General features: G+C 36.5%; 1 protein-coding gene across 1 annotated transcript in view; it reads left to right on the top strand.

Moving 5' to 3' along the window:
- The first annotated feature begins 3,772 nt into the window (after positions 1–3,772).
- The window catches only part of BMP5 (bone morphogenetic protein 5), a 53,979-nt gene continuing 34,888 nt past the window's right edge, over positions 3,773–22,863 (top strand). The window contains exon 1 of the mRNA XM_032183494.1: positions 3,773–4,952. Coding sequence (XP_032039385.1) covers positions 4,469–4,952 — 484 coding nt within the window. The 5' untranslated portion in view covers positions 3,773–4,468. The remainder of the gene's footprint in view (positions 4,953–22,863) is intronic.

Raw genomic sequence — 22,863 nt, forward strand, 5'->3', positions numbered from 1 at the left:
TTCACACTTTGTCAATTATAAGTGGAATTCCCTTTGCATTAGGAGACGTATCTTTCATTGACAGAAAAATATCTTTGTTTTTCTGTGATATGCTTGCAGGGTATGAATACAGCTTCTGTAGAACATTCTACTCAATAAATTAAACATGAAAAAGTGAAAGATGTTGTATATGTTTTGTGGATTGGACATTTAGAGCACACAAACATCTGCATATTTATGTTCAAAGTCTCACAGGTATAGCTCACGCAGTCCATAATATTGTAAATCCAGTTTAGATGCAACTAGTATAACAGGTATGCCTGACTAGGATGTCTGTGTAATGTTTCTGTCCCTGGAAAAGTACAGAAGACTTGTTTGCTTTTTTGCTGGGGAATCTGTAATTTGAACTCCTGATAATTTTCCTGCTTGCATGAAACTTTTTCATAAACGTCTTTCTCTGTATACCTTTTTCAGAAATAACCTTCCAGAGAGACAGCAATGACAGATTTACACATTTTTAACACCGGGTCATCTGTTTATGCACAGTACAAATGCCAAATTTAGCTGGTCTTTAAGGGGGAAAGAGCCAGCACAATCACTCAACTTGCATGTGTAGGCTTCAGAGTCAGGCTGCAGATTTCTCTGAGAGGGTCAGCCTTCTATTCTGTTCTGCATGTGGCAGGCAGTTACAGAGACCTACTGTTGGGTTGAATCACTCACGGTTGATGTGACAGCGAGAATCTAGTGGGATGCTGCCTTTGGTCTGCTGATTTTATTTTTGAGTGGTAGGCACTGCCCATACAAACAACTGCACCCTTAATGACTGCAGTAGCCTGATGGATAATTTTATTATTTTTTTTCACTGTTGCAGTGTTATGATCCATTGCAATCCAAGACCGGTGAGATCTGTAACCCCAGGTTTCACGACTTTCATTATAATATTTTTTCTAACAGTGTTTAGGTTGGTACAGATGCTATAAGCTCTGAATTCACTCATTCTGTACATATATGCTAAATTATTTAAGAAATTGGTGCAACTGCTTTCGGCCTCATGCTGCCTGCATTGCCTGCATGGTGCTCTGCTGCTTCCTTGACTCCGAGCCCCTGGCCTCTAGGTGCTCTGAAGGTTGCATGCTCCTCTACCAAAAAGGTTTGTCCCTAATGTGAGCTCACTTGTGCAGTCGTCCTGTTTTTCCTGTTTATTTTCTTGCTTTTGTAAGGACTGGATGAGCACTGGTCATTTAATTTCTTATGATGCTTCCAGGTTGAGCATCTGGGGGAAAAAAAGGAAGTTGATCCATTTGTGTGTTTTGTATTCCAGAACTTCAGTTTTAGACCCCGAAATCTCTGGGGCATCTTATTCAAAACCATGGGTTTGATTCTGGGTCAATTCTTTATACTGACCTCTACTATTATTTAGATTTGAGTGCATCTGAAAATGGCATGAACATGATATTTTTTTTAAAGTTTTAATATTATGCAAACAACTTCAAATAATTTTTTGTTGTAAAACTTGAAACCTAGATCTAAGGTGACTTTGAAACTGAACCCCAACCTAAACTGAATCCAGATATCTGTGCCAATCTGTTTTTATGTATTATCAAATAAAATATCTTGACATGCTGAAATTGTATGTGGTGTTTTTCTTTAGAAGTAAATTGACTCATACTGGAAATATGAAATGGGACCTATCAGCTATTACAGAGTCCTTTCATTTCTCTAGCAAAGGCTTTCAGTTTTAGACCTGGCTATATCTCCCATATATGAGATATCCACATTAACAATGATTGTTTGTGGAACACAGGTTTATTACAAAAGGACATTGTGTTTATACTAATAAAAATATTTTTATCTTTACGTTCTAGGCAACGATGTTTGGTGTAGGGGAGGTTGCTGTAAAATAAATCCTTTGTATTTAGTTTGCATCTTTGGTTGTGGCTCTGTCTGAGAATAGCAGGAGCTGTTTTCATCAAACAGATGATTACTTGGTTGTATGTTTTCCTCCTCAGTTTCTGTGTAGAAATATGTTTACAACATAAAAGCATCCTCAAACTTGAGGGCATTTTTGGCTTTTTAAATACGAAAAGATTAACTAAATGTGGAACGCCAGACACTCTAGTGGGATAATATAGGAAGTTTCTATTGCTGGACGTACTGATGGGCTGAGGACTTAAATCCTCTGAGCAATCAATCCACTGGCTTTTATGAATGCTTAGGGAAAAAAAGGAAATACATTGCTGGAAAAGAGAAATAAACCTTGTTGCAAAATACATGATGGGCTGATTCAAAAAAGACATATGTATGGTAAAGTCCCATGTATCATTACAACTGTCTGTGCAGAACAAGTAAAAGCAAAACAAAACTTGAAATAACAGTTTTCTTGTAACAAATGGATTTTGAGGAAAAACCTTAATGAGGAGGATAGAAAGCATATTTTGATTTTCTACTAAGTATAATAGGACTTTTGCTAAATAGCTTAATTAATTTCAGTGTTAATTCAGCAGGTCTAGTATGAGATAAATCCTTCCTTGGTAGAAGCATTGTCTATGTCTTATATGTGCTGATTTATGGGAGAGAATCAGCTATATGTTAACGATAGCTGCACTGGACTGCAAATGTAGACCAGGACTCACAATATATGAGAAAAGCTCATTTGTACTTAATATACTAGATAAATTGTTCCTGGCTTCTTAGGGTGTGACTGTACTGCTGTCACACTCCCAAGTTTACTCAAGGACTGTGTGATTTGCTGAGTAGGTGCGAGTCATGTAAGGGAAAACCCGACAGGATGCATTTTATATACCTGTTTTTTTCCTCAGCGTCGTGTGTTTTATTAACTTTTTTTTGTCCTCCTCCCACCCCCCACCCCCTTCAAAGGAAAATCTCCCCGAGACTTGAGGCAATTTTAGGAGTGAGAAAATGTGACCACAAACAATCTGAGCAGTATGAAATTTAACACTGTGATTTTGTTTTAGAGAGAGGAAAATACAAGTTGCTGGCTGTCATAAAATCCTAAGCTAAATCTTAACTGCATGTGTAGCAGTTTTTAAATCTGTTTAATATTTCTTTTTTCTTTCAGTCAAGCTGTTTCTTTCTCCAGTTAATAACAGGTTGTGGGATTAAATCTCAGCTTTTGATATTTACTGGGAAATGTAGTCTAACAGTTTATGAGTCAAAATCTACTTTGAATAAATTATCATTGCAAATTACAGCTTATGAAAGTTGTGACTATAACCCTTAATTACACTGTTGGCTATGCACAACTTGAAATCTCACTTGCTGAATAAATTTGTTTTCATTCGGAGTGCATTCCCGTCATTTTTAGAGAAGAGTGAATCAAGCCTAACCGACAAAATTTCCTGCAGAGTTTATTAAAAAGGTCACCTTCGTTTGCTAAACCTACCTAAAATATAAACATTTCTTGAATTAATAGGATGCTATTTTTGTCTGTTATAAGGGTTTCATATTCAAGGTTATGAAACTATATACTCATAAGTAGGCTCGCAGGAGCTTCCACGTTACGCCATGCCTTCAGCTATCTACATATCCTAAAATTGCTAAAATTAAAATTGTTTGTTGGGATATTCTGCAAGCTGGCAGGAAAAGAAGCAGTCGATAGGCAAGTTAGGTATATTACTGTAAGCTGGGGGGGGACTATGGGGGGGGGGTTAAAGCTTTGTCTGGCAACAGAAGGGTTAAGGACTTTTTTGCTATACCCGTTTCAAATTACAATGAGAAGCCTCTTCTTTCCCAGCAGGGTTGTGCTTACATTAGTCTTTAGATCTCTCTTGAAGAGAGCTGTTATATTTGTGCCTGCTAGAGTTGGAAATAACAGTTGAGAAGCTGAAAAGGGTTGAATGGATTTACAGAAGGTTTTTTTTTCAAGTAAATTCATGGCACCACATTAATTTGATTAGTACATGCTTTAGAATTACTTAACACTCAAGCGCTTCAAAAGATGTTAAAGTTATCACCAGGCTGCTGGACAAATATGTGTTACACCACCAAGGTACAGATCAAGACAAATCTGTGACTCAGGATTTTATCTTGGGAAGAGCGCAAGGTGTACGAAGAACTCAGAATAAGAAGGGAAGATAACTCTGGGAACTACAATGTGTCAGAAGAACAGCTCTTGCTAATACAGCTCCCCACCCAAGACCTGGTTATCTAAGGTTTATATAGGAATGCCTAGGTCAGCTGACAAAATACTGGTCTTCTGCTCCATAAATGCAGAAAAAACGATAACAACAGTGGAAAATTGGAAGTCTGAATTTCAGCTTTCTTAGAAATAACTGCAACCTGACACATTCCATAATATTTAAACAGGGTGGGGGGAGAGAAAGCACCAAAGATGTTACGTTTAGAGATGACATTGACATGAAGAATAGGTAAATTTTGTTTTTCAGCCTCTGGGAAAGCAGACCTCATAGGAACTCAAAACAAGTAGGAGAAAAGATTTTTTTTTTCCTTGTTCTTTTTGTTTTCAAAGATGAACCTAACTGCGCTCAAAGCTTTCGTGGGCTTGCTCTGGAATTGCTGGGTTCTGGTGGGTCACGCACAGGGAGGTTTAGGAGACAATCATGTCCATTCGAGTTTTATTTACAGGAGGCTGCGGAACCATGAGAGAAGGGAGATTCAGAGAGAGATTCTCTCTATCCTGGGTCTACCTCACAGACCCAGACCATTTTCACCAGGAAAGCAGGCTTCATCTGCACCCCTCTTCATGCTGGACCTGTATAATGCCATGACAAATGAAGAGGATACTGAGGAGCTGGAGTATTCACTAAAGGGATCCATGGCAGGGGAGAGCAGAGGGATACGGAAAGGATACCCTGCCTCTCCAAATGGATATTCACGGAGAATACAATTATCTCGCATGACCCCCCTGACCACACAGAATCCTCCCTTAGCCAGCCTGCACGACACCAACTTTCTGAATGATGCTGACATGGTCATGAGCTTTGTCAATTTAGGTAGGTCGAATTTTTTTATTTGTTGTTTCTGCTCTGTTTGACTAACTGTTAGCCTGATCTTGGAGGGCTCAGAGGGGCAAATCTCTCAGCCGGAGCATAACCTGTTCTAAAAGAGCAGGATTGGGCCCTGGCTGCTGCACCACTAGCAAAAGAAAAGTTGTACTAATGGTAAAGTAGCTACGTTGTAGGTGGCCATGGAAAAAGATTTTTCTCACTGTTTATATAAAGTCAGTTTCTATAACTCCCCTCTGCTGGCTTCTGTTTTCTTTCTTTCATTGATGTAATGAAAATTCTAGCCTTAGGCCAACTAACTCCTTTTTTTTTTTAAATCTCAAAAACTCAAACACTTATGCCTATTGCTCAGTTATTTCCCTTACTGTTTTGTTTAAAGCTCAGACATGAACAAACATCAGTTGTTAATATTTTAAAGCCCGGAATGTTATGAAGAGGGAAAAGTTACTCCATTTCTAGGGAAAAAAAAAAAAAAAGAAAAACAACAAAACTTTCTTAGGTTATTTAGGGCTTTTTTTTTTTTTTTTTTTTCTGTTTGTAAGAGTCATATTTTTATTATCTTTTCAGTTGGATGGCCGGATTTTAAATAATCTGTTGCTGTTTCTTTGTTATTTCTATTTAATAACCACAGGCTGTGTTTTATTACACTGCCATGGTGCTCAGAGTCTGCAATGGTTCTCAATTTTTGTCATTAATAAATTAAATAACAAATAGAGTATTAAACACCAGAAACGTGCAAGCAAGGAATGCTTTTGAAAATTATTTCAAATCAGACAAAAAACCTGATAAAACTAAATTATATTGGCTTCTGAGTATACTAAACATGCTCACCAGTTATGTTGTGGTTAAAAAAGCAGTTACAGATTTCTTTAATAGAAGGCAACTTAAATCTCATTAAGAAAGCTGCTAATAATTCATGAAATGTATTTACTATTTTTATAAGTATTTTAAATGCTGCAGGACTCATAAAGCTATCTAAAAATCTCTTGTTTGATCTGAATAGCAGGAGATTTAATTGAAAGCTTGAAGTTACTCAGTAAGCTCATACAAAATCTGATAAAACCTTGCTTTCCAGGATAATACGTTCTGTAGAAACTTTTTAAACAATGGCACATGTTCTGAAATACCTTCAGATTATCACACACACTCTGTATCTTTTATGTCTACCAGGTCTTTAATCCCTGCAAAAGGATTAAAAATGTTTCCAAACACTAAATTCCTCAACAACTCGAAACTCTAGGAAAATGATACCCTAGAGTTAGTTGGCATAACAATAAAATTACTTTTCATTAATTATTTGGCAGATTAGGTGGTGTTTAATTCTGAGATCTTTTTTCCTTAAGAGTAACATTTGTCCAAACTCTAAATTCATTTGCTTTTTGCTCTTGCTCCGAAATAGCAGACTAGAAGAAAAAGAAATTCCTGTTTTTGGAAAATATGTGCCTCATCCTTAAGAAAGAGTTACTCCTTATCTGTATATTTCTTTTAAGTTATCATTGCACGACTTGATTCACTCATAATAGCTGGAGTCCACTGAATTTGAATTGGCAATGTTGTAAAGAAAAATGATAAATGCTCTGATCTCTTAAGCATTAGACAAGGCCCTGATCCTGTAAAAATTTACCTCAAGTGTCCTGAGAAAAACCCTCTGTAAATATGTCTCAGACCATTTCATCAATGGCACTGATGGCTATTTACATGGGAACTAGCCTTTGATTTCAAGAAACATCTTTGATTGCAGGAGGACTTCTTGCACTGCATGAGTATAAGTCTCTGAAGGGTCAGTGTCAGATATCTACTGGCCTGAATCCGCTGCATTTTCCCAGATAAAACTCCTCACTGTAGGATTACAAGTTTCCACTGCTTTACTTTGACTGGGAAGTTTCTAATATTTTGTCTCAATTGGTTTGGAAGGCAGTGTTGCCTTGAGAAAGTCATTTGGAGAAGTTGAAGTCTATCTTTCATCTTATGTTTCTAAGCTGTGAAAACTGGGGGTGAGATGTGTTATTTTTTTCTAGTGGTTGTGATTAATAGACTCATTTAACTTACCAAAAAAAAAAAAAAAAAAAGTAAATATCAGTTTTTGTTTGACCTCTGTAAAATTAAAATATACCTCAGCTTTTAGTGAGGCTAAACTTTAATTCACTACAAATTCCCTTCCATACACATTGGTTATTGTGGTTTATCACATATTCCACCATGTAGCTTGCATAAGAAATATTGACGACTGACATAGATTAGCTTCAACATTTTTATTAAACAATCCTATGTTTCAGTATAATTAACATAATAACAAAATAAATCATGGAAACAGGTAACCATTTAATATGATTTATGCCATATAAGATTGTGACAGATGAGGGCATGCTCTTTTAATGTAGAATGGGGAAAATATGCAGTGATAAGCGAATACTAACACTGTACCTTAAAATCAATAAATGCTGGTGCAGTGCAGTAATAACTCAACTGGTTTTAGATTAGAAGCCTCAGTCAACTTGCATCAAATTAATCTGCTCTGGAAATAGTATTCACCATGTTCATACTTGCACACCATTAATTACATAAGGTGTAATTATAAAGCTTTATTAATCTTCTTGATATTTTTAATTGAAACTTTTGTATATAATTGCAGCCAGTTATAATAATTTAAGACAAATCTATTTAAACAAGAAATATGTAGCTGAGATGTTTGATAAGAATAATGAAGCATTAGATTGAAAAGACTGAGTAAGATTAAAAATGAAGTTTAAAAATATTTTTCTATTAAAGATTAAAAATAGGAACTTACATGCTAATTTTGATAAAAATCAACCTGTCAGAGTTGCAAATACCTCACTTTCCAAAGCAAATTTAAAAAATAATCATCAAGGGAACTGCAATTATAAGACTGTCAAGCAACCAGGGAGAAAAACAAGACTGCATTTACTTCTCCTGAAGTTGAAATTGTAAACACCTGCTCTTTATACTGGAATTTATAGCAGAATTTCCATCTCTTTCTTTCTTGAAAGATACGACAAGACAGAGACTATGCCTTGTCCTGTATTTTGTATAAGACTGTGTGCATTGGCAGCTCTCCATAAATATTGATGATTGTAGCAGAAGAGTTAACTGGGGTTGGTCCAGCAGTCAAAGAATAAATCCTCCACTAAATACACTGGGGTTTTCAAAGATCTGATTATATCACCTACAAGTTCAGGACTTTGTTTTCCTCACTGGGTGTTTTTTATCCTGTTATATTTTGTTATATTGTTGCAAATCCCTGACTGTTTAGAGTTCTGGCATCTTCTTTTTGGCTGATCTCCCAAAATGACATATATAGGATACCCTTTTCCTCAGAGAACAGACGAATAATGCTCATGTAGCTCTACTCACTTTTCTGCTCACTCAAAATTTAGTTGGGGAAGGACTTTGTTAAGATAAATGTTAGCATTCCCACTCCTCACCTCTCACCAAAAGAGAGGGATTGTATGAAAAACATACATATGCCTGAGACTTGGAGAAACAGCAGCACTTTTTAAAAAACTACATTCAAGCATTTCAAGGACTGAATTTTCCATCAGCATCATAGTGATCATTAAATCCACTGGACTTAAGTGTTCCTTCTCATTCAATTCAAATGTTCTGTAGTTTCATTTGTTTACAACACATCTGTAAATTTTTCTCAAAACATATTGCATTTGCTAAGCAGCTCAACTTCTTTCTGCATATTTTCCTGTGAATTGATCTGTACTCTATATGATAGGGGATAAATATATAAAAGTTTTGTGTTTTTCTGTCAAGCTTTTTGTTCTTAGCATCTAAAATTAATCCCAGAGACTCAAATGTGAAGATCACTATAAAATGTGTGCCTTTGACCTACCCATGCTAATTTAGATAACAATGCCAATATTATGGAGATTTTTAAAGTAATTAATGCACCATCAAACGACACCTTATCTTCTTCACACTCAGTGTGATCCCGCAATCTTAATTAATATAATTAATAATTTAAAATCACACCCACTGTGATCAGTTCTTAAATCAGACAGGGAAATCCAGGGGAATGTTGCCTATTAAAGGCACAGAAAGCCGTTCATATTTCTTTAGTTTCTCTACCCCAAGGTCATACACTGCCTTGAAGATTATGTTCTTCTTTAAAACACTGAGCAAATACATAAATTCACAAGATTTACAACCCATTGTGTTCAGCTGAGAATGCTAACATGGTAGAGCACAACTTTTATAGAAGTGCTTTAAGAAACCTACAGTATATCAATCCACACTGAATACCTGTACAAACATATTTGCATTACATCTGAGAAAGAAAGGATTGCTAACTGCAATCAGATCTGGAGCGTATATAGTAGCTAGTTTCCTAAATTAAACTAATTCAGTTTCTACAAGCTTCCCCTCACAGCTAACATATCACCAGTGAGGGATATGGAGTGCTAAGCCATAAAATGTCAGGAATTGTGGAAGGGGAGTTGGGTTTGAAGGATACTTGCAAAAAGGCCACAGGATCATTAACTTCTCCCCTCAAAGCTTAAGAATGAATTCTCTCATGAGTTCTTTCTTTCTTTTTCTTTCTTTCTTTCTTTCTTTCTTTCTTTCTTTCTTTCTTTCTTTCTTTCTTTCTTTCTTTCTTATTCTTTTTTTTTTTTTTTTTTTTCTTTTCCACTCAATTTCATATCTTGCTGTCTTAATTTTAACCTTACATGAATTTCCTTGGCTATGGTACAGTTTTAGTCTGTAAAATGCAGACTTCTAATGAAAATATTGACACAGCCTTAAGTAAAGTGACAGAAATAGTGCTATTATCTTGCTGTGGACAGAGAGATGCTATTACAGAGATAAAACTTGTTAAATAAAAAGTAGACCCCATGTCTTTATTTGTGGAGTTGGATTAATACCAAGAAAAAATGAGAGTGTGTTCTTGAAGCTATTTAAAGGCAACCCAAAATCAGTAAGAGAGTATTTTTCACTCTTTTATTTAAAATCTAAAGGAAATTAGATCCAGTGGGTCTGATTTAACTTCACTGGTATCTTGAAATCCTGATTTTTCCCTCCCTTGATAAAATTCTAGTCACTCAATCAGTGAGATGAAATAATTTGTTGTCACATTGGTACCCAATCAGTCATTAGAAATAACTTTTAATATGGAAGCATTCTCTATGCTGAAATTAAATATTAAGATAACTTTTTACAGAACATGTTTTTATTTATTTATTTATTCATTTATAGAACAAAAGGGCTTTACTCACAGACTTTACTCATTTTATTCCCTAAAAATCCTCACCCAATTCTTACAATTCATTAGGCAGATTTAACCAGTATTTGTGTAATGATACACATTGTTAGGATTTTTTTTTTTATTTCAAGCAAGAAATATTCTTCTCCATATTCATTTTTGGAATTATACTACATTTGTTGTTTTCTATTGAAATATTTTATATTTCCTTTGAAATCTCTCATGTTACATGAACTTTATGAACTATATAGTTCTACCTCAAAATAGATTTGTGTGCTATCCATGAATATCATTTACCAAATAATGTTTTTATAACTGTCAATTAATTTTTTTTTTTGCCAAAGTTAACACTTTAAATCCAAGTAAATTATTCTATTTACCCAGCCAAAAAAATGTCAAGCTCTCCATTAACTGGGGCATAAAACTGTCTGACTTTCCTTGCCGACAGATTTGAAAGAAATTGCAGATAACTGAAGAGAAACTGATTTAGCAGATGGTTAGACGTGCATGGTGAAAAGCTATATATATGCATGCATATGTATAAATATATATTGTTAATAATATTTTTCCCATTGGGAAGAATGGCTGACCCAGTTCCGCTGCTTCTTTAGAAAGCACTGCTTTCCAGACTAAACACAGACTTTGGGTGGGGTTGTGGGGATTGTATGTATTGTACAGTACATATTTTCCCAGGAAAACACAATCTTGGAGTGACTCTGGCTAGCCATGAAAGAGAAGGAGGGCGGCTTGCAGAGACGCCTCTGTGTGGAGGATGTTAGGGGAGGAATTGGCCTGCCATGGACTGGATGGAAATCCTCTTGGTTCTCCTCCTAAACCCCAGTTTATATGCTTAGATAACGGGACAACTTTGGCACATATGTGGTCTCCAACACTTACTGCTTCTGTTATTTTTTTCTCTGGATGTTAAATTATGCGAGGAATTTCGCCATGGCTACCTGCCTGCTTACTGCCTGAGTTATGGGGGTAATTACGAGATGGGCAGTTCCTTTCTCTTCTCTTTTTAGCCATGGCAGTTCCTTTCAGCTTGCTTTCACAGGCCCACAGGCTAATAGAGTTTTGCAGAAAATTGATTGATTATAGTCTGATCATGCTAGGTGTCGTCTGGTGTTTCCACATAGCTGAGAATGAACAGTTTATGAAGTGCCAATTGCAGCCTCCAGCTAAAGAAAGGCTCCCCAGGGCTTCAGGAGAGCTCTGGCTGCTACCAGACTTAATAATTATTTCCCACACTTTCCCCCATCCTCTCCTGCTTGTCCTTTCCCTTGTCTTTAGCCCCCTCCGTCTGGGCAGGATCACTGAACTTTAATTTTATGTCAGTGGCTTTTGGCTGGAGAAGGGATTAAAGGAAGAGAAGTGGTGAGACCAGGCGACGGCGTGGGAGGTGGAGGAATGAGAAGAAAATGGCAGAGCACAGTACAGGCCACAGAGGGAGTAGAGGCCTCTTCTCAGCAGGCAGCGGCCAGTGGGCCTGAGAAAGTTTTGGGACAGACATGGCATGGGCTGGGAGACACTGGTGTTACTGGGGAGCCCCACATGGGGCACGGTATTGCAGCACTGAGGGCATTGTGCAGGCCAATAATGCTAGAGAATTTGGGGGGACAGAAGAGGGGAGTTTAATGGTAGGGAGAAGGTGAAAACAGACAGCGAGACACACACAGCGGAGAAAATGAGAGAGAACATGATAAATATGGATGACGAGTGAATCAAAGAGAAAATGAGTTGGGGTTTGGGTCTCCTTTTCCAGCAAGCTTTGCAGGTGAAGGGAACACTTTTCTTCATGATCCCTCGTGGCAGAGCAACTACCTCAACCTCCCCAGGCAAAACTTTTCATTCCTGCAAAATAAAACGCAGCCCTCCCCACCTCCATCCTGTGTGCAGGGAGTACACAGACGGGCTACTAAGGTTGGCAGCCATAAATAACGTAGAAGCTAGCTTTTAAAAACCGCAGGTTAGAGGATGAGGGCTGCCATGACGCACACAGAGAGGTTGAGATCAGAGGAGCAGCTAAAAGGGGTCGGGAGAAACAATGAATCCCCTTGTTCTGAGTCATATTTATGAGTGCTCCATTGCACCTAAAGTTCATATTTTATTGGTTAGGCCATGGGGTTTCCCCATTTGCTCATCTCTTAAAATAACACCCCTGGTTAAAATTTCCTATAAAACACAGAAGTGCTACAGCAGGCAGAACTTGTCAACCCTGACAACTACATTATTTGAGTTGGTGGGTGGGGTACACCTTGCAGGAGCTGCTTTGTTTGGGACTGGATTATGAACTTGTTTCAATATAAAAAAATGACTGTAAACTAACCAGAAAGGAGAGGTTTTACAGTGTGTCTCCCCACTCAGAAACTTCCTATGATTATTAAGAGGTGCTCCAAAAGGTGAATCTAAACTTCTAGTTTCCAACTCTTTTTTGAGCAACTGCTCGCGTGCAATAGATTGAGGTCAGCCACTATTATATAATTATATAATTCAATGGCATGTGTGGTACCTTGCCAGACTACAGCTTCTCTTTGTTCCCATTGTAATGCAGGGCAAATCGAGACAACAGTTAATGAGTCACAGCCTAGAAAGCTAAACCAGACAGCTAGTGATGGCAAATGATATATACCCATAGCTGACAACTGGTAGCTCTACAGAAGCAAAATTTCACCTAAATTTGTTTTTGGAGAAGGATCAGGGGGTGGCAGGAACTTGAACAGCTGAAATTTCTATTAGGTTTGTTTTCTACTGGCTTAGCAATATTATCCATTCAGACCCCACGAGAACCTGGTTTGTAAAATCCCTCTTGTAGTCTGTGCCTATTGAATTAAATTATTGTTGTTCTAATTCTCATAAATTTGACTATAGTTAAATTTATGAAACTTAATTCATTTTCTCTTGAAAATCTCTAGCCATGATCCAGCACAGTGATAAATTAATAATAATTTGTCTAGGTATACCCATTTAAAATATCCCATGTTTTAAAAAAGGAGAGGGAAGTAGAGATGAAATATTCAGTTGTAAGGTACCTCAAAATAAGTTCCCAAAAAAGTGTTGTGTTGGACTTTTACAATATGGATAGCATCAGTTTTGGAGGTAGAGATTTTAAGTTCAGTCCAGGCAAACCTGGTCTGCAGGAGATGAAAGAGCAGGGCTGCTAAATGTTTTGTGAGTCTGATTTTGGAGCAGAAGGTGGGTGGTACCAGATGGCACTGGTGTCTGGAGCCATGGGATTCTAGTGGCATGCTTTGCAAAAAAAGTTAGCAGAGAAATCAAAAGCATGGGTGTGGATAAAAACATATAGTATTGATGTGAAAGAATATGATTTAAAGAGGAGTAAGTGGTAGTGTGGATAATAAAGACCATGGAGCATGAGCAAGCCTAGTATACAACAACGTGACAGCTGTAGTCTTTGTGGTGATTTATGATGAGACAGCAGGGACATTGCTTTGGGAAGGTCCTTCTGTAAGGATCTTAGGGCTTCTATAAGCCCTGGACAAGAAGACTTTTTACTGTTCTTAAAAGAGACGGTTTTGCAAAATAACGAAAGAGAAAAACAAATACTAGAAATAAAGCACCAAATCTGACTTTTCAGACCTGGTGTAAAGAACAGCGAGCATGTGATTAGTTTTGCTCTTGTTCCCATATCATAGATTGGTGCCTCTCTGAGGCACGTGTGCATGCATATCAGTGTGTGTGCATGAGTGTGTGTATGTAATATAGCAAGCATGTAAATCTCTTCAGTTTTAGTCACTGGGATTTTTTCCCCTTTAAATCATAATATTCTTTCCCATCAGTACTATGTGGTTTTAGCAGCCCTGACCTTTCAAGCTGCCTGTTTGGGCCAGTGTTTATCAGATGACCGTTTGACCTCCTTGTTAATTGTACTTAATTACATCCTGTCGTAACATTTTGAAATAAGGAGGAGAGTTTATGGATCTGCTCCAAAGAGCTGAAGACTAAAACAGCAGAAGAATTCAGTGGTATGAGGTGCTGAGTAATCTCCTAGTTAGGTCAATAAGTGCTGTGCTTTGTCCAATTGATTGCAAAATTTGATCATTAAACTGCTCCATTTTGATCCTTAGTACTTCTCAGAATAAGTTCCTCAATTTTCATTATTCTGAGAAGGGCTTCTCCTCTCTGAATCTCAGCTTGGATCTTTTTCTAAAGAGATCAGGGAAGGAGTGAGAAACCTATCAACAGCACTGCAAGGGCTGAAGTTCACATATGATGAGATAAAAGAGATGAGCCTCTGTCACCACAAGCAATCTCCCTGTGGTTTTCCAAAACTTCAGAGTTCCTTATGCTTCCCTAGAATTGCTAGTTCCCATGAGCTTGAGAGTTGTATAATATTTGGTACAAGATTTTCTGTGAGTTGATGATTTATGGGAACGTCTAAGGGTTCATTAAAAAGCAGCAATTATCTCCTGTTGTTGCAGAAAAATAAAAATAAAAACAAATCAACACCCAGAAACAGATGCAGTTCTAGAAAATGGGTATTCTAAAGATTCAGAAAGCATCTTCAAACACTTCATATTTTATAATGCTTGTCATTATAGTTGATGTCTTTTGAAACACTTGGGGTTTACCATATTGCTTGTCTTCTCAGTAAAAATGATATATAAAAATGAGATAAAAATGCTCTCTCTATTGTTGTTGTTTCATAGCTCACTTTTCACAAACAGATTGTATTAAATTCATTTCCTAAAATGAATGAAGACAAAAAAGAGTGGAAGCTATAAAATAAAAACACAGGTGGTGTCTATGATGTATATAAGCATACATACACATACATATCCTTAACTGATTTAATATTTCAACTCTATTAATGTCAGTAGAACAGTGCTGATGAATACCAAGTACAAGTTTAGACCCAAGACTTTAAAAAACACAAGGCAAAGGAATGTACCTTCATTCTTATTTTATTAAAACACTGATAATTAGACTTACTGGAGAATGAAGTGTCATGAAGAATTAATTGTCTGTGAACTACACATAATTATGGATTTATTGTAAAAGGTTTATCATGCAGCATGTGTCACATTCTAGATAAAAAAAAAGAACAAGCTACTTGGTGCTGTGCTGAGAAGCTGTAGGCTGATACAGTACTGCCCATGACTCTCACAACACAAAGTAAACGGAATTATTGCGAAAGCTCAAAATCTGTACCAAGACTTTCAGGGGGGCAAAGGCTAAACCCGCAGTTCAGCTATACCCAGTAGCATTTACACAGATTGATGTTTTTATATCTTGATTTAAATTACAAGCTTATATGACTAAAAAGAAAACACTGACTTTGCTGAATATCATAGTAAGGCAACCAAAAGATCATAACGTTTAAATTCTTTTTGGTGTTATCCTGTAGTAGGTATAACTGAAATCATACTATTAAATATGATGAACTTCAAGAATACTTGATATATTTTTTTCAGAATTTTTGGAGGTACGTGCATTGTAACACAATATAATATTCTTTATTAAAGTAATTTAATATTATGTATTTTTTTCAGAATAAATTTCTTTGATTCCTTGGCATGTTGCTTTATAAATGTCATTTTATAGTTTTTGAGATCAGTTTCTAATTTAACCACGTGACTCTTCAAAAAGTGGTACTTTTTATCACTTCTTAAGACATTAAATTATTAATCATGGTTAGTGAGGCTGTATATAGACCACATTTTACAAGGAGATAGATTTATATATATATATTAAGTACAGTCTAAATAATATTTTATAATATATATATACATATGTATATTGCCATATATTCCAACAATGACATATCCAGAGACAGTTTATGCTAAGGAGTGAATACCAAGTATTTTAAGTTCATACTGCAATTCACTGGGTCAGAATGGAGGGACTGATGCCATTAGGATTAACAATATTTTCCCCCCATTTTGGTTTCCCAGCTGTTGTGTTCTACTTAGTCTATATTTACACGCATTCATTAGAAAGGCAAAGATACTAGCAAATGTGTATGTACAGAAGAAACCTGATGTTCATCAAATGAGTGAAACAGGCACACACATGAGCTGAAAGCTGGGCTCAATGGGGACAGCTCCTGAATAAGTTATGAGAAAAAATCCAGACTTGCTCATCTCACATTTGCATTACCATTTGCTGCCATACAGGAATGAAGCTTCTTTTATTAATGTTATGTCACCTTGGTCAGTGAGATTTACTGGGCTCCATTAAAATCTGCTGGTTCAGCTTGTCTTCAGGCAGGGAGTGTGGTCTCATCAAAACAAAACTGAAAAGAAGATGCCATAACGCTTCCAGTTTTGTAGATAGGCAACAGACAGTTCTGAATTACTTTATAAAAAACTAGGCCTATTACCAAAGATTAGGGCAGTAGTCCTAGAACTCTGCGATCACCCAGGATACTGCTTTTGTAAGTAGTTTGTCAGGAAATAAGTAGATATACCATAAAACATTATGTCTATATATATATCAGAAATTCAGCCCCAGGTGGAATAACAGTGAGAATGCAAGTATTGAAGTATGTCCATCTAGACATGGGCCTGGGCAGCCTGCCCTGAGTGTTGCTGCTTGAAAAGAGAGGTGGACCAGGTCACCTCCAGAAGTCCCTGCCAACCTCAGCCTTTCTGGGATTCTGTCATCACAAAGGTTCTTAGTCTTGTCTTCTACATTGACACTAATTGTTTCTGCTTTATTATTATTATTAATTGGTTTATTGTTGTTGTTGTTGTTGTTATTTTATTGTAATTTTGGAAGTGGGGTTATAATCTTACATGGACAATTGCTGAGTTAACACTTCTATGTGTTCAAAGTTTTGTGCTATTTCTTTCTCCTTCGGAAATTGTCTTGCGGTTGGTTGGTTGCTTGGTTGGTTTTAAGTAATTTTGACACTCCTGTATCTTTCTTTCTGCATTTGTCCAAAATAACCTACTGCGAGGGATCACCACGTGTTCTTATGTTACATATAGCGAATCTGAGCTTTTTTTCCCTTTCCTCTGGCAGTGTAGGTATAATGCTGGATGGCCAGCCCAGAGATCTTTTAGTTGTTCACTAACAGCCAGAGAGTTTCTGTGCTGAAAGAGGGTTGAAATAATCATTAATTTAAGATTTAATTTAAGCTTCTTTCAGGGAAAAAAAAAAAAAAAAAAAAAAAAAAAAAAGCAGGTGCTTTTTCCTTCCCAGTGAGGGCACTTATTCATTATGGGGAATTATTTGTAGGTGAAATGTTCTCTCCTTGCAATGAATGAATCATAATCTGATTAGACCACCAGAACTGTAGAGGAGAGGGTGCAGCCTGAATCAGTGTAACGAGCTGTTATAATCACAGCTAGCTCCCAAATTGGCAGTTAAAACCTGTCCTATGAAATTGACAGAGCTCACCACCTCTGCCCACTCTCCTGGCTCTTCTTCCCCTTCCCCTTCCCCTTCCCCTTCCTCCCCACCTTCTGGGGACTGTGCTTCTGGTCCCGTAGTTCTGTTTACCAGAGTTTAGGGTCTCCTAGGCAGGGTATGCGGTTAGCCAAGAGCAAGCAGGCACAGTGCAAACCTCCAAAACAAGGCTAATGACTTACATAAGATGAAATTCTAATCTCTTCACATTTCTAACTTTTAATGTGATGATTCATTCAATACAGTGATTAACCCAATATGCACGAAGTATAAATCTGATTTAAGTAGAGCTAAACTAGCAAGAAACATGGCCTGAGATCAGCTATTTTTTTTGCAAAAGTGTGTATCCTATATAAAATACAGCACATAAAAATGAATTTCAAATTATTATGTGTAATAGGCATTCCTTGACTCTGAGTGAGATGATCATGAATGTTTCCTTCCTTGCCATTATTACAGCTGGACCTATTTTTATTGATTATTTTTTTATTATTATTGAATGGGAATGGGTAGTATTAAAATACTCAGATGTGAGTACAGGCTAAGCAGAAAACAGAGCCTGTTTGGTCATACCCAGTTTGACACACAGAAACAACTTCCATGGGTGCTCTTATGACAAATTCCACTGTGGGGAGTGGCTGGAGCTTATTAGACAACCTGTTTGAATGGTAAATGGTGGAGTAGCTTGGAACTGTTGGGTTGGAAGTGAGTAGAGGGTTAACGTGAACAGGAACTAAGAAGATGTGGGAAGATAGAATGTGCTTTAGTGTTTAGCTTTTACTCCCCTGCCAGTTGCCCTATGATGATATATGCCCTTTCACCCTTCTTAGAAGTTATGTTCCATCTGTATACTTTTACAGTGTCAAAACAGTTATAACTTACACCTATTTTCTGACCATTGGATCCCAGAGGTGTAACTTTTGTTCCTATTCAGTTGCAGCGGAACCCAAGAGGGATTTTTTTTAATGTCATTTGTTAACCTCGAGGTTGTGTTGATCTGACATCCTGACTTTCTCACACAGTCAGAAACCTGGGAATAATTGTTAGTTTTCTTTGCGACAATTTGTGATTAGAGAAAAACAAAATCACATACAAGATAAAGTAGAAGTCTATTGACAGAAGGTATCAAAATATACTGGTTTTGCTAAAGCCCATGAGAAATAGACATCCTTGAAAATACAGAAGTAATTAACAATCTCAGTCATGGTAGAGTAAGGATTAGTTAATTTATCTATGCATTAGCTCAGAACTGCATAATGCAGTGATCTTTTCTCTATCTGTTCTATTATTTATTTATTTTTTGGAAGTAAGAATCTGTTTTTCCCTGATGAAACTGAACACAACCAAAAATCTAGTGGACATGCATTTTTAACATAGGTATTTATGATCAAAATGTCTTTGCAATACAGGGTGACTTAAAACAATGATGAACCACAGGCTTCTACTTGTTCCATTCAAAACAGCAAACTGCACACGATCCTTTCTTCATCGCCTCCCCCAAACATTTGGTTGTGATGTTTCCCTCTCTTGGCACACTGTTGACTGCCCAAAATTAGACCCAGTAAGACCTCTTATGTTATTCCTAGAAGCTGTGTTCATCTGGACTTTCAGCCACTAAATTTATGGAAGATTCAACTGAGATACATTCTACCGCTATTGCTGGAATTAAAAAGGGCATATATGTAGTGTATCATTTGTTGTGCTTTGTGCTGCATCTGAATGTCTGAAGTCAAAGTTTTGCATTCCAGAGGTTGAAGAGATGCAGCACATTATACTGTAGCAACTAAGAAAAAAATAGATTTTGAAGAATGGCTTTATCAACTACCCTTTAAATTTGGTTTGTGGTAATATGCAGATGTAGGCTCTCACAGTACTGTTCACTTCCACAAACTGTGTTACAGCAGGAATCACCCAATCTCTTATTCAGGTTATTTGTTCCTACTGTTGCATTGGCCAGGATCAGGCCAGCATAAGAAAAGCAGGGTGCTGCTTTTTCACTTGTTCTGTATCAACAACTGCAAGCTTTCCAGCATTTAATTATCATTGGAGCAGCTGCAGTGTAGCACTTGTTTTGACTTGTTGAGCAAGTGCATTTGACTTGGAAGACACTGAAAACAGTAAATTGAATGAATACCACATGTTTACCAGTGAAATTTTCAGCAGAACAATGGCTATTGAATGAAAAACAGCAATTTCATTAAAACAAATATTTTGTCCCATATTTTGAATAGTGTGAAGTAACAGAAAGGCATCATAGGTAATCTCATGGTGTATAGAACATCTGGGAGATTGTGCCTGAGAAAGAGCAGCTCAGTTATGCCTCTTTGGTCTAGGCGTCTGTTTAGGTCTGTGCTTATAAAAGCTGCTGGCAGGCACTGCGCTATAGTTCCTGGGAAATCTTTTCCTGCTCACGGGAAATGCTGAAAGCTTTTAGCTACTGAGTTCTAATTCTCAAAATAATTCCAGAAAAAATGAAAAAGAATTTTATCATTTTTACATATTCTCCTATATTTTACAATGCCTTTGTAAATTTTTCCATTATTTGCCTAGTCTCTGCCTACCACTCTCTAGAATGTAAAAATCATATAATTTGAAAGTCTACCTTAAAAAGAACTCAGGGTTTCAAACTATTTTCCTGTTTTTACTTTTTCAATTTTTTACTGTTGTTGTTAATTGGTAAAAATCTATCAGATCTTATTAACTACAACAAAAAAATTAAGAACTTAAAATTCAATAATAGAAGAGTGCTTTACTGGTCATTCTCAAAAGATGTAATACTAAATAGTTGGCTAAGATCCATGAATATCCTAACTTATTTATTTTATTTATTTATTTATTTATTTATTTAGATTTTTTATTATCATTTTAGCATGGGATATTAAAGCACTTTTTTTTTCTCCTTTTCACTCTTGCTCTAGATTCAGCTGCAGTCACTGAAGGTTTTCTCATTGACCTTATCTTGCCTTGAACTACTTCGCAATTCATGCATTTCAGTAGTTCTGTGCAAATATGGAAGGGATATTCTACCATTAGAAGTCTGGATTCAATAAACAATAGATGATTTTTCATTTATTGAAACTGCCACTAACTGCATAGTATTTCATCAAATAATTTTCTAACTATCCCTAATTTAGTTAACCAAAATAGCTAAATGTTGCTCATTGATGTCAGTAACTGCTTGAAAATAAAGACTTTAGTGAAATAACTTTAAATTTACAGTAGTGAAACTTGCCTCAGAGTATGACCTACCAAGCCTTCGCCTTTGTGTTTTAATAAGAAAGTATATATTTTGTAAAACCAATTTACATCACTCTTTCAAAACCACATCTGTAAATCTGTAATTACTTTAAATACAACCAGCCTAATAATAATAAATACAGAGAAAGTCAAATATACAGCACTGCAATGAAGCAGGTTTTTTTTTTTTTGTTTGTTTGTTTGTTTTTTTAATGAACTGCTACAATGAGAAATGTAAGATATTTGAAGACTTATCCTCCTTAATTAAACAAAATTCTCACTGATTGCAGAAATCATTTTGCTTCATTTGGAAGAGGATGAGAATCAGAATTTGGACTAAGACTCCGATGATGAGTTTGATGCTTAGGATAGGATATGAGTGGAATGTAGCTCAAGAATACAGGTAATTCTGGGAACAGCCATCTTCAAATGCCTACATTTATGATATAAGGTATCCCAATAAGACTGGTCTTGGGCTTTGAGTATTCACTGATCTTCACACAGATGAGTATTCACACATCTTCATTCACCTTTTATTTGCCTAATAGACCATTCACCAAGGAAACAGAGGATGCGGTCTTGGTTCCCACTTCAACATGGAGAGGGAGATGGGAAGGGAAATGACATATTAAGTCTAAATCACCCACTTTCCCTTACTACAGGCTTCAGAATAGAAGTGGGGGCCCTAGCCCTCACTTGCTCTGCTGATGAAAATGGATCTCAATTTGGAAAGAAATGCAGTAGATTTGGTACTAAAAGAAGAACAAGCAAGTGGTCATATGACTGCAAAGCTTTGTAGTTAAAAAATTCAGATGAATGATTATCCAGTAGATGCCTAATATCAATAAATGGATTAAAAAGAAAAAAAGCAAAACAAATACAGGAACAAAATTTGAGATATATATGTATATACATTTTATTTTTTTTTTCATTTTGACCACCAACTCCTGTTTTTGTGCAGTGGCCTAGGATGTCCCACCACTGAGCTACTCCATATCCTGGCAGTTAAGATGTAGTCATTGAAAGTAGCTGGTATGGGTTGAAGTGTTTGTTGAGAAAGGACTGTTTCTTACTCCTATGGACTGCAGCTGCAGTTGACCAAAAGAGAAAGGTAGATAAACTCGTCTTTTCTTATTATGGACTGATGCAAGGCAGCTGACCCTTAAAAAACAGAAGTGGCTCTCCAGTGACTGTGTCAGGCTCTGGTGTCCGAAACATTCCTGTGAGCGCAGGTGACTATTTTTGTGAATTTTGATATCTAACTCAAAATAAATTTCCCGAGTCTTGATCAGGATTCTTTTAATTTTATAAAAGCATTATAACCTTTTACAATTAAAGTAGCTTTGCTTAGACAAGTATTTCCTTTGTCTGCACATTTTTTTAAATGATCACTTTTGGAGAGTATTTTTCATCATACTTGATCTTTAACAGTACACTCAATTGAAGACTTTTTTAGAAGACTAATTCTTATACAAAAGCCAACAGACAGAAAGAAAAGACTTCCATTTACTTCAACAAACTTTGAATTAGAATTTGTGTTCTGAGGAATAAAAATATGAAAGATATACTTCCTGAGATAAGCTTAATTTAACTTTCTTAATGTTTGTATTCTACAGCCTGAAAGCCTACACAAAGTTAAAAAGCTTTAAAATGTATATTTTTAAAAGTCTGGCCTTCCTCAACTGAGAATCACGTTCTACTGAATGTTCTTAAGTTCTCTGTAATGCATTTCATTAACATATTGACATCTATAATAGCAAAGCATCTTTCATTCTGCTCTGGGATCGGACCTTTTCTTTTGTCAATACACCCTATAAAACCTTTTTGCCATATTTTGTAAAAAGTGTTGTCATTTCTCGTAGTCTAATTGTAGAAGAGAGAATGGGTTTCCAGGATTTGAATGCTGGAGAACAGAGCAAGAATGAGGTAGATAGTTATTTGATGTCTGTCTTTTCACAGTAGCACAATAGCTAATTCCTAGGGCCTCTGACCTTTTAGTGTCCTGTAACAGAGTACTTGCATTAATCTGTTGCTTATCTGTCACCTACCACATTTGATATT

The sequence above is a fragment of the Aythya fuligula genome, chromosome 3 (assembly GCF_009819795.1).
Source record: "Aythya fuligula isolate bAytFul2 chromosome 3, bAytFul2.pri, whole genome shotgun sequence".
Taxonomy (NCBI): Eukaryota; Metazoa; Chordata; class Aves; order Anseriformes; family Anatidae; genus Aythya; species Aythya fuligula.